General features: G+C 39.5%; 1 protein-coding gene across 1 annotated transcript in view; it reads left to right on the top strand.

The window, feature by feature from the left end:
- Nucleotides 1-8,290: 8,290 nt before the first annotated feature.
- The window catches only part of carnmt1 (carnosine N-methyltransferase 1), a 42,994-nt gene continuing 38,912 nt past the window's right edge, over nucleotides 8,291-12,372 (top strand). The window contains exon 1 of the mRNA XM_028802357.2: nucleotides 8,291-8,532. Coding sequence (XP_028658190.1) covers nucleotides 8,381-8,532 — 152 coding nt within the window. The 5' untranslated portion in view covers nucleotides 8,291-8,380. The remainder of the gene's footprint in view (nucleotides 8,533-12,372) is intronic.

Below are 12,372 nucleotides of genomic sequence, written 5' to 3'. Positions count from 1 at the left end.
CTTCTCTTCTCTTTAGTAAAGGCAGGAGTCACCTGTTTTTTTTTGTTTTTTTTTTCCTTGCTGAATTCCACCAATTCTTTGACGAGTCATTCAATTTAGGTTCACCTAAGTGGTATGCTACATGATTTTTAAAGTAATTGAAAATTTGCCCAATCATTTGGTGGATTGGGGAGAAAAAAATGTTCCCCTACCCTGCTCCCTACTAGCCCCTTTCAAAGAGGTTGGACACCACAATTTTTTAGCATTTGGAAGTCTTTGTGAGATTTCATATCTTCTGAACCAAGGAAGATCTTTACATATTTTCTCTGAATAAACTGAGGATTACTTGTCACTTACACAGTATATTCTTACATTTGTGTGTGTTAGTGTTAGATCATGTATGTATGCAGATAGGTGTGCTGGCGGATCATGTATGTATGCATGCATATAGTAGGTGTGCTGACTCCGTTCTAGGACACCCTCTAGACCTCCCAGAAATGCTACCAAAGGAGAGAATTAAAACAAAGTTGAGTGCAATTGTGAACAATGCTGCACAACCTCCCTCTGACACACTAACACTGAGTACTTTCAACCAACAAATTATTCAGCAGAAATTTGTCAAGAAATGCTACTGGGGCTCCTTGATACCAGCAGCATTACACCTTTAGGTGATTGTAACTGCCAAGTCAGAAGTTTTCTTTTTAATTTACTTTTTTTTGTCATTCTGGGATGTGGGTGTGTGTGTGTGTATACAATTTTCTAGTAATTGTAAAGTATGTTCCATAAAATTTTCCACTGCTCCCAAATAGGCTTCACACTGGCACTGAATAATTGCTTGTTTTAAGGTTTCCAAGCATGTTCTGAAATTAGTACATTTATAATCGAACTGGACAATTCAAAGGAATCATTCAATTTGAATGATGACATTACCATTAAATTATGCAATATACATTACTTTGGCATCAGTCAAACCACGCGTTCCATAAGTTTTACACTTAGTCACAGGTATTCAATATGCAGATGTTGTGCTTTCCTCTGTGCTTTTTGAACTGATGGATGTTATCTGAAATTGATTCTCAGGACTGCTTAAATATGATGAATGTGTACATAATTGTGGAATGCCTAAACCTAACGAGAAACACTTTGTGGAACCGATTGAGTCTTTATTGTTAACACAAAGCTTATTCAGCTATGTCTCGATTTCATAAGCATGCTTCATGAAATTAACCCCGACTCTGCACTATTTTTGCTTCCTATATGGAATGTATACTTGGGACACTTAGTGGGCCGTCCCATATGCAGAAGTAACACGACAAGATATCAAACAACTATGGATAGAGCTTAAAGTGAGGCAGTATGCGTCAGTATTGGCAGTATTCCATTTCAGTGCCTTGAGTGCTTGCATTAAATGGTTGTGTACTGTACTGGCACCTCATACTCTGAATCCAACCCAGATGACTTTTTGATAACCTATATGCTTATCAGCACACTCAAAATAACAAGGTAGACCAAGCCCCTCTTCGATGAAATATATACATACAACAATGTGCTCAAAACTCTGAGGGGATGTATGAAATTTACACCACATCACAATGAGGTCTAAAAAGCCAACAAAAATGAGTGTCCCGGAAATGTATTCACTTTCAAGCACTGACTACTGATATATTGAACAACTAATAAATAGCAGGTGGACTATGATGAGGGAGAATTTAAAGAACCAAATAAAGGGACAAAACTAAAATGCTGCAAGCCTTGCAGGTCCTCCCTAACAGACAAAGCCCCTGTCTAGCTAAATCAGTTCCTACAGCATTTTTTTCTCCTCCAAAAAACACAAACTCAATCTTTTCTCTCACCTACAATACCTTATTGCTAAAGAATCTGGCATTCAGCTTTTGTTCAGCTCACACATGTCCAAGTTAAACCCTTGTAAACCTCCACTTGTAAGTACTTTCAAAGTCATTTCTGGGTTAAGGACACTAAAGCAAAAATCTTCACATAATGGAACCTGCTATCCCAGCAAGCTCACAGGATTCTGTCCAAAAATATAAACGGTCTTCGCCAAGAACAACGTGAAAGACTTCCTGCTGCCAACCGTGGACTAATCCTTACATATGGATATGTGTTTTCCAATATATAAAGGTATATAAACTTGTAAATAGATAAAAGGTAGAATTGAGTGCCAATTTAGACATCTAGCAAAGACATGATCTTTCCCAACAAGCAAATAGTTTTGATATTATAGACTAGTGTACACACTGTAACTCTGTTATGCTCAGTTATTTATCGAGAAGAAAATGAACAGTAGATAAAGAGTTAAAGGAACAGGTAAAATATGCAGTCAGAAACAGCAAACTCAGTCCTCAGCACTGCCATCTCTACAGGGAAATCGACATGACGTTATGACAATGCATAATCATGTCACATGATCAAAACCAAAAGAAAAAATGGCTGTGAGTGCAATGAAACAAAATGGTGGTTTGAATATGTAGCCATCATAACTGTAATTATTAGAAATTATTAAAAAATCATGTCCCTTAACTTTCTTACCCACTTAAACCAACACAATGTATGTTGTGTTTATCTACCCATCCATCCGTTATCCAACCCGCTATATCCTAACTACAGGGTCACAGGGGTCTGCTGGAGCCAATCCCAGCCAACACAGGGCGCAAGGCAGGAAACAAACCCTGGGCAGGGCGCCAGCCCACCGCAGGGCACACACACCCATACACCAAGCACACACTAGGGACAATTTAGGATCGCCAATGCACCTAACTTGCATGTCTTTGGACTGTGGGAGGAGACCGGACTACCCGGAGGAAACCCATGCAGACATGGGGAGAACATGCAAACTCCACGCAGGGAGGACCTGGGAAATGAACCCGGGTCTCCTAACTGCGAGGCAGCAACACTACCCACTGCGCCACCATGCCGCCCCATGTTGTGTTCATGTGCTATGGGAATTTTGGGCAGGTCAGTTGTGACTAGATAGATAGATAGATAGATAGTTTATTAATCCCCAAGGGGAAATTCACATACTCCAGCAGCAGCATACTGATAAAAAACAATATTAAATTAAAGAGTGATAACAATGCAGGTATAACAGACAGTAACTTTGTATAATGTTAACGTTTACTCCCCTGGGTGAAATTGAAGAGTCGCATAGTGTGGGGGAGGAACGATCTCGTCAGTCTGTCAGTGGAGCAGGACATTGACAGCAGTCTGTCGCTGAAGCTGCTGCTCTGTCTGGAGATGATACTGTTCAGTGGATGCAGTGGATTCTCCATGATTGACAGGAGCCAGCTCAGTGCCCGTCGCTCTGCCACAGATGTCAAACTGTCCAGCTCCGTGCCTACAATAGAGTCTGCCTTCCTCACCAGTTTGTCCAGGCGTGAGGCGTCCCTCTTCTTTATGCTGCCTCCCCAGCACACCACCACGTAGAAAAGGGCGCTCGCCACAACCATCTGATAGAACATCTGCAGCATCTTATTGCAGATGTTGAAAGACGCCAGCCTTCTAAGAAAGTATAGTCGGTTCTGTCCTTTCTTGCACAGAGCATCAGTATTGACAGTCCAGTCCAGTTTATCATCCAGCTGCACTCCCAGGTATTTATAGGTCTGCACCCTCTGCACACAGTCACCTCTAATGATCACGGGATCCATGAGGGGCCTGGACCTCCTAAAATCCACCACCAACTCCTTGGTTTTGCTGGTGTTCAGCTCTAGGTGGTTTGAGTCGCACCATTTAACAAAGTCATTGATTAGGTTCCTATACTCCTTCTCCTGCCCACTCCCGATGCAGCCCACGATAGCAGTGTTGTCAGCGAACTTTTCCAAGTGGCAGGACTCCGAGTTGTATTGGAAGTCCGATGTATATAGGCTGAACAGGACCGGAGAAAGTACAGTCCCCTGCGGCGCTCCTGTGCTGCTGACCACAATGTCAGATGCAGTTCCCGAGACGCACATACTGAGGTCTGTCTGTAAGATAGTCTACGATCCATGCCACCAGGTATGAATCTACTCCCATCTCTGTCAGCTTGTCCCTAAGGAGCAAAGGTTGGATGGTTTTGAAGGCGCTAGAGAAGTCCAGAAACATAATTCTTACTGCACCACTGCCTCTGTCCAAGTGGGAGAGGGATCGGTGTAGCATATAGATGACGGCATCCTCCGCTCTCACCTTCTCCTGGTATGCAAACTGCAGAGGGTCAAGGGCGTGGCGGACCTGTGGCCTCAGGTGGTGAAGCAGCAGCCTCTCCATGGTCTTCATCACATGTGACATCAGGGCGACAGGCCTGAAGTCATTCAGCTCACCAGGACGTGATACCTTTGGGACTGAGGTGATGCAAGATATTTTCCAAAGCCTCAGGACTATCCCCTGTTCCAGGCTCAGGTTGAAGATACGTTGTAGAGGACTCCCCAGCTCCAACGCACTGGCCTTCAACAGTCGTGGCGATACTCCATCTGGACCCACTGCTTTGCTGGCACAAAGTCTCCTCAGCTCTCTGCTTACCTGGGCTGCTGTAATTGTGGGTGGGGACACACACTCTCCAATGCTGGTATCAGCAGAAGGATGGGTGGAGGGTGCAGTACTCTGAGGTGAGAGTGAGAGTGGGTTAGGGTGGTCAAACCTGTTAAAGAAGTTGTTCATCAGGTTTGCTCTTTCCAAGTCTCTCTCGATGGTGGCACCCTGCTTCGAGCTGCAGCCAGTGATGATCTTCATCCCATCCCACACTTCCTTCATGCTGTTATTCTGCATCTTCTGCTCCATCTTTCTCCTGTACTGCTCCTTGGCCGCCCTGAGCTGGACTCGGAGTTCCTTCTGCACGCACTTAAGCTCATGCTGATCACCGCCTTTAAAAGCCCTTTTCTTCTGGTTCAAAAGGCCCTTGATGTCACTTGTAATCCATGGCTTGTTGTTAGCATAGCAGCGTACAGTTCTTATTGGAACTACAATGTCCATACAGAAGTTGATGTAGTCAGTAGTGCAGTCAACAAACTCCTCAATGTTCTCACTATATGATCCTTGCAGGATATCCCAGTCTGTAGTTCCAAAGCAGTCTCTCAGAGCCTGCTCTGCCTCAGGGGACCACTTCCTGAATGAGCGTGTGGTTGTAGGTAGGACCCTCACTCTTGGTTTGTAGTGAGGCTGAAGCAGAACCAGGTTATGATCTGCTTTCCCAAGCACAGGCAGCGGGTGGCGCTGTATGCGTCTTTAATGTTTGCATACAGTAGGTCAATAGTCCTATTTCCCCGGGTGTTACAATCCACATACTGGTTGCCATTCTGAGGATAAAGTGAGGTTGTTGTTGATCAGCCACTTAGTCCATACAAGAAAAAAAAAACAATTTTAGGATTAGCTCTAATATTTTTCTGTTTTTTTATGTGAACAGGGATGTATCTGCTCCAAATGCAATGTGACTATAACAATGCCATTTATAGTTATCCAAGATATTATATCACCACAGTTAATCCACGTAATCGGTAATGTCACATTGAAGGGTGTTCATGTGAAATTTTACAGTGAGAAGGTCCTTTTTGTCAGCTGTTCCATAGCACTTGAAGGTAGCAATAGCCACAAGGCAAGAATCAGTCTGCACAGGGAATGAGTATATTGCAGGACTTATGTATCTACAACAGATCAATTTAAGATCATTGACTTAACATTTTTGCCTTCAGAAGTAGGAAGAAAACAATAGGAAGCAGAGAAGAATCCACAGAGATATGGGGAGAACATCCAAAATTCTTATTGACTGTGGATCAGAATTCAAGGTCAAATAGAGCTGTAAGGTAGCAACACTATAACCACTATAAGCACTGTACTGGTTTAATAAGATTACCCACTAAAATAATACACAGATTTTCATTTAGTCAAACATGTCATTTTTCCTAATTTAAAAATGATGGGTTAAACACTTTTCCACATGTTCTTTACCTTGAATGATTAATTTTTATCAGAAGAATATCATGTATTTTATTCTTGATAAGATATTTTAAGATCTGTCTTTACTCTTATGCTAGATTTCAAACAAAGAGTTTAAAACAACTATCCATCCATCCATCCATTATCCAACCCGCTATATCCTAACTACAGGGTCACGGGCATCTGCTGGAGCCAATCCCAGCCAACACAGGGCGCAAGGCAGGAAACAAACCCCGGGCAGGGCACCAGCCCACCACAGGGCATTAAAACAACTATTGAGCTTTAACTTGATTATACTTGAATTGTTTTAAATAGATACATTTAGACTGTATAAAAGGAATTAAAAATAAAGTTGTATGTGTATATGGAAAAATATAATATTCTCAAACCCACTCAATCCAATTAAGGATTGGGGCAGTGTTATATGAATCTTTTTATAATATTGAGATTATTGTCACTTTATCTGTAAACTGTATAAATGCATTTCTTTTCTGTAAGCATGCAGAGCTGAGCCAGATTTAGCACAGGGTGTCAGCATTCAGAATTGCTGGGCCAAGCATTACGATAAGACAGACAGGGACAGCTGGAGGACTGTGTCAGCCTAAAGGAGAACTGTGTGTTATTTAAACCTACTGTCTGATGTCAGCTAAAATTTTGTATCCTTGTTTGGAAATGGGCTCTGTGCCACCTGGGGGCTTGCATGTGGACAAAACACTAAAAAGCATCTTGGAGGATTGCCAGCCATTGGGAGACTCGACGGCCGGACTACAGGAGACTACGTCGAATTGGTCCGAGAAATCCTTCCAGCGCTGTGACGATGACTGCAAACTCCATACCCAAGGCCCCCACCCTTGGACTGAGTACTGCAGTGTGTTTCCCCCGTTCACCAGATCACCAGATCCTCCTTGCCACCCACTCTGAACTTGGCATCACTGGGTCTGTCGTCAGATAGTTTCAGTTGGGCAGATGCTACCATTTGGCCTGGCATGGACAGAAGTAATGAGTGCACCACACAAGCACGGGGGTTCTCCAAGGGTCGATGCTAGGTTCTCTCATCATTTCTCTATATACCTCCTCAGCAGGTTCCATCAAGCACTTTGTGGTGGTGATCAATGACCAGATGTCCTTCAGGGACCATGTTGCTATGGTCTCTTGGTCTTGCAGATTTACTACATGTAATGTTTTCTAGATCAGACCATATGTGACAGAATATACACCACAACTTCTGGTCCAGGCTTTGGTATTGTCACGTCAGCACTACTGAAACTCTCTGCTGGCAGGAGCAACAGCATGTGTTACCAAGCCACTGCAGATGATTCAAAATGCAGCGGCATGGCTGGTGTTCAACCAGCCAAGGGAGGTACATGTCACTCCTCTTTTCAGATCACTGTATTGGTTTCTTGTAGTGACACATATTAAGTTCAAATCCTCCATGCTTGCCTACAGCATAGACAATGGTTCAGCACCTACAGTACATACGGTATATGATGACACTTGTGAGATCCCATACTCCTTCTCAACCTACTCAGGTCTGCTCATGAACAGTGTCTGGTGATGTCACCTCTGTGTGGTATCAAATCTCAGTCCAGACTCCTTTCCTGTGTAGCTCCTAGCTGATGAAACGAGCTGCCCACCTCCATTCGATTCTGGTTTCTGCAATGTGTTCAAGAAGTGTTTGAAGACTCCCTTGTTTGGCAAATTTCTGTCTAATTGCTGTTAGGTTTTTGTAAGCTAGGACTTGTAACTCGCTTGTATTTTGTTATGTGCTCTTCACTTGTGATGATCAATTTTGTATCCTCCTGCAACACGTGTTCCCAAAACATCTGATACGTACTCCATTATGATGACATCTTTTGTAAGTCACTTTGGATAAAAGCGTTTGCTAAGAAAATAAATGTAAATGTAACCCCTAAAAACGTAAGAAATCTGACAAACAAGAGATTAAGTCTATGAAGATTGCTTTGTTACCTATTAGTATTTAAAAAAATAATATCAATAGAAAATGTGCAAATATATTTTTGTTTTTATTTTAATTACATATATAATGGCTTCTTCAAACAATCACGATTAAATTTTGATATTGAAAATTTATTTAAAAAAAATTAAAATGTGGGGAAAACTCCATCTGCTGTTCTGCACAATGAATTTATTCAGATAAGTGGCATTATTATTATTAGTTTTAATCGGTACATCGTGAATCAGCCTTAGTTGTTCTTGCTAATAGCACTTCCTGCAAAATAACAATTAATAGAAATACCAATACTTGCGTTTCTATTCTGAAAGCTACAGTAAATGCTTATTTCTACAAAACCTGTTATCTATGGTAACAAAAAGAATAAAATTTCCGCCCATATCAAGTCCCAAACGCGTCACTTTCTCACCTTTGACGTCAGTCGCTCGGCAGGACTCTGATTTCGATTTTAGTCCCTGCCTCAGTACTCGGCTCTTGATTTCTCTGGCTTGGTAATCTCGCTTCATTTCAATGATGGCCGAAAGCAAGACTGAATCGAGTGTTGAAGAAGAGCAGAAAGAGACGTATTTGTATAAGGAGAAAATAAAATGTAGCCCCGAGGAAGAAGAGAGGCTCGAGAGGTTGCACTTTTGGAAAATAATCAACGTCTTTAGATACTATAGGTAACACCATTCGAGTTATACCAGAAAGCAAAAAAGCGAAGCATTCGTCTGGGGAAAATCATGGTCATGCTTTATCGGACTGGGAAAACAGAAGCGTGAACAGTTTAAGATTGAAATAAATAAAAAATTATGAATAAATAAATGAAATAAAACATTGATGTGGATTTCACTTGTCAAAGTAGGTAGTATCCTCAGTCGCCTGCAGTTTTATAGGCACTTATTTAGACAGAGAGTGAGCCATGCGTGTACAGAATTCCGTGTGTTTAATTAAACAGGTCATAGTAAAATATCTTGAGGTTCAAAGTTAGTTTAAGAGAAATCGAGGAATTCACTAAGGGATCGTACTCTTCATGAACATTTCCGTGCTAAATAGTTCAAGCTTCAGCCTAATGGAAATTGATTTTGAATGCTAAGTGCTGAGCTTGCACTTACAATTAAATCTGCAAACTTAGGCGTTTCACCGAGTTGAGTATGAGGAATTTTACAGTTTATGCAGTATTAAAAAATATGAAGTTTGAGGTTAACAAGAAAAGTATGGCAACAATAAGTATTTAAAATTCCCAATTTATTGTGTAGAGAAACATTACTTTTTCGTATACTTTATTCTGTGTTAATGTAAAGTATGTACATTTTGAAAAGTAAAAGATCGACAGTTAATAGTCAGTTTTTACATGATTTAAATGTAGAATGAAAGGGTTATGCATATCCTTGCTTCAAAAGTAAGGCCGTATGATTTTAATGTCTGGTTTTTAAATAAATTCAGTGATATTAGAGTGATCCAACAGATATCAGTTCATGTACGAATGCTATATTAAATGAAGTTTTGTATACACTAAGTACCCCATATTTCTTAACATTTGCCTGTTTGCTTGTGAATTGCTTTGTGTCAGTATTTCTACTGTTCAGTGTGCGCCACAAAGTCTTTCAATTTCCACAGTGATTCAGTATATAGAATAAATGTATTTTCTTTTGATTAGTCCTTTTGTGGAATTACAACTGCACAAACTATATTTGTATTTATAGAAGTATGTGTGTTTTTTATGTATGTATGTGTGTGTATATATCTATCTGTCTATCTATCTATATACACACACACTTTCAAAACCTTCTCAAAACCACTTAATCCAATTCAGAATTAATGAGGGCAGCAGTGGGTGCAAGGCAGGACACAACCCTGGATAAGGTGCCACTCCACTGCAGGGCTGACTTAAGCAAGCACTCTCTCTCTCAGAAGGCCAGCTTAACACCAGTTAACCAAACAAACATGTCTTTAAAGATATTGAAGTGGATAAAAAAGCACGTAGACACAACAACAGACTAGTGTAGGATTCAAGATACTGGACCTATGAGGCTGCAGTACTATCCGTGCTGCATCAAGTAAGCATATAAAGAACTTGGGCTCTTGGTTTTTTGCGTTGTATGATTGATATGAAAATGCAATAGAGACACATGTTCAAAATGAAAACATTTTATTTCCATATTCCATTGCATAAATATTTGCAACAGTACAAAACTACATGCTAATTATGATCGCCAGTTATTAAGTGCATTCACCAGAATACATGGTATAACATTGATGATGAGGTTGGGAGCTGATTGCAGAAGGTTGCCGCACCCACCACACAATGAAGCACCCAGAGTGGGAGCCGAGTGCAGCTGTGCAGTTGCTTGTTTAAAAAAAAATGTTGCCTTTAATTCTGATCAACAAATGTCAGGCTTACAGAAAAGCATTTTTTTAGATTATTGGGGGAAAAAAATACATCAGTGAATTTTCTGATTATTTTGATAAATGTTTCAGTACAACTCAGTTTTTCAAAAAGTGTTTTTATAAACAAAATTAATAAACTGCTGTTCCACCACAGCCTTAGACTTTGTTTTTAAAAATAATCAAAACCCTTTGATTATAGAATTTTTGGCAACTTATTTGATATTTAAAAAAAAAAACTCTAGTTCAGTGCTAAAGTGTATAACTATTGGATCCCTTTATTTTAATATTTGTTTACAGTATGTCTGGTAAATGGTGTGTTGTTTGTCTGTATGATTGCATTTCTTTACTGTATTTTTATATGTTAACATTAAACATGCCTCTTTTTCAAATCATCATTGGGCAATGGCAGCACAAGGGTTAGTGCTAACACATTCCCCACATATAGCACTGTTTCTTATGTGTCTTATTATGTACTCATTTTCTCAATGTCGACATTCCGTCCACATCTCAAAGAAATGCAGGTTAAGTTTATTGGCCCTATGTGAGTGTGTATGCATCAACAGTGTGCATTGTAATGCATAAAAGTTTTAAAATATTGTTCCCAGTTTGCATGTAAAGTGTCTGGGCTAACATTTTTTTGAAACCCTAAACAGCAGGTGTGGTGCATACAGAGAGAAACACCAAGGTCAGTTCTTAATTGTTAAATAGCTTCTGATTTTCAGCACTGTTCATTTCTTCTCAAAGTGATTTGCAGTGAAACAAGTGGCAGATATATATGCATGAAGAGAAGCACAATTAGGAAGTCCAACTTATTCAGTTCACCCTATACAGGCACCTGGGTTCCTGTTCTTGAAACGGAGAACTTTGGCTGGTTGAATTTTTCTGATTTAGGTTTTGTCACCTTGTGATGCATCATGAAAAACAAGTAGCAGGCATGTGCTGAAAATGAAGAGCTACTTTGAAAGTCGTCATTGGTTTCTTAACCATTCTGAAGAATAAATATTGACATAGTAGAGTTTAAATATGGCTGTTGTAAATAATGTCAACAAGTTTTGAAATGCTTCAATTATTAATACAGCAGAGATTAATAACATTATCGGGGAACTAGCATTTTGGGCTCAGTTATAAAGGCAGAATGCAAGGTGTGATTCTTAGAGAATATTTTTGTTTAAAACCAATGTGAAGAGTTTGCTGAGCAGCATTTGACAGACACACTGTACTGTACTGTACTTTCAGTTTTTAAAATTTTTTGATAATTGGTAGTCAGAAGCACTGGCAGATTAAAAATATAAATGTAAAAATGGAGCACTTACATGTTATGTGTTTCGTGATCAATATCTTAAAAAAACAGTTAACACTATAGTAAATATACAGATTGATTTCACTTTTAGAAGTAAATCAAATATAGTTTTGTGTTCCTTACTTGAAAACAATGACTTTCATAGTTTTCCAAAGTGGAGATAAAAAAATCCTGAATGTTCATGGTGGGTGAGCACTGGTGACTTTTTTCCTTTTATTATTGGCTTGCAAGTCCATGTTATTTTAATCTTGTTTCATGTTGTGACACAACAGATAAACAAAGGTCATTTGCTGTAGTGAATTAAGATTCCTCTTATTTACAGTATGAATTAGTTCTATGCAAAGCAAGGCGCAATGTAGCAGCATAAAGTTTTACACTTTTTACTTTCTCGTATACTGTACATAGTATAGAGGAAGTATAGGAATCGTGTAAAAATTCGTGTCGTTTTAGACCCATCTAATTCTGAAAATGCCAAAGTATAGGAATTATGAAAAAATTCAACCAAGATTTTGACGAATCTTGACGTTTTAGACCTTCCTGAGTCTGAAAATACCATTTTTGAAATTATGTCTGTTTGTGTGTAAACACAATAACTCGAAAACACTTTGACCTAGGTCAGTGAGATTTTGTACGCCTGCTTTATATCAAAAATAAGAAATTCTTTCTTTTTATTTCCGCCCTCAGTATCATAATTAAATGTAGCTAAATGCAGTTTTTTCTATAGAAATTTATTGCAACAAATATTATATAATACTAACACTTTTTCTATGTTTAGAGGTGACTATAACTCTTTTTACTTTACACGTAATCTAGGTAATGCAAATGTAATCAT

This window comes from Erpetoichthys calabaricus, chromosome 5 (assembly GCF_900747795.2).
Source record: "Erpetoichthys calabaricus chromosome 5, fErpCal1.3, whole genome shotgun sequence".
Lineage (NCBI taxonomy): Eukaryota > Metazoa > Chordata > Cladistia > Polypteriformes > Polypteridae > Erpetoichthys > Erpetoichthys calabaricus.
The sequence above is the reverse complement of the archived record's forward strand: the minus strand, read 5'-3'. Positions and strand labels throughout refer to the sequence as shown.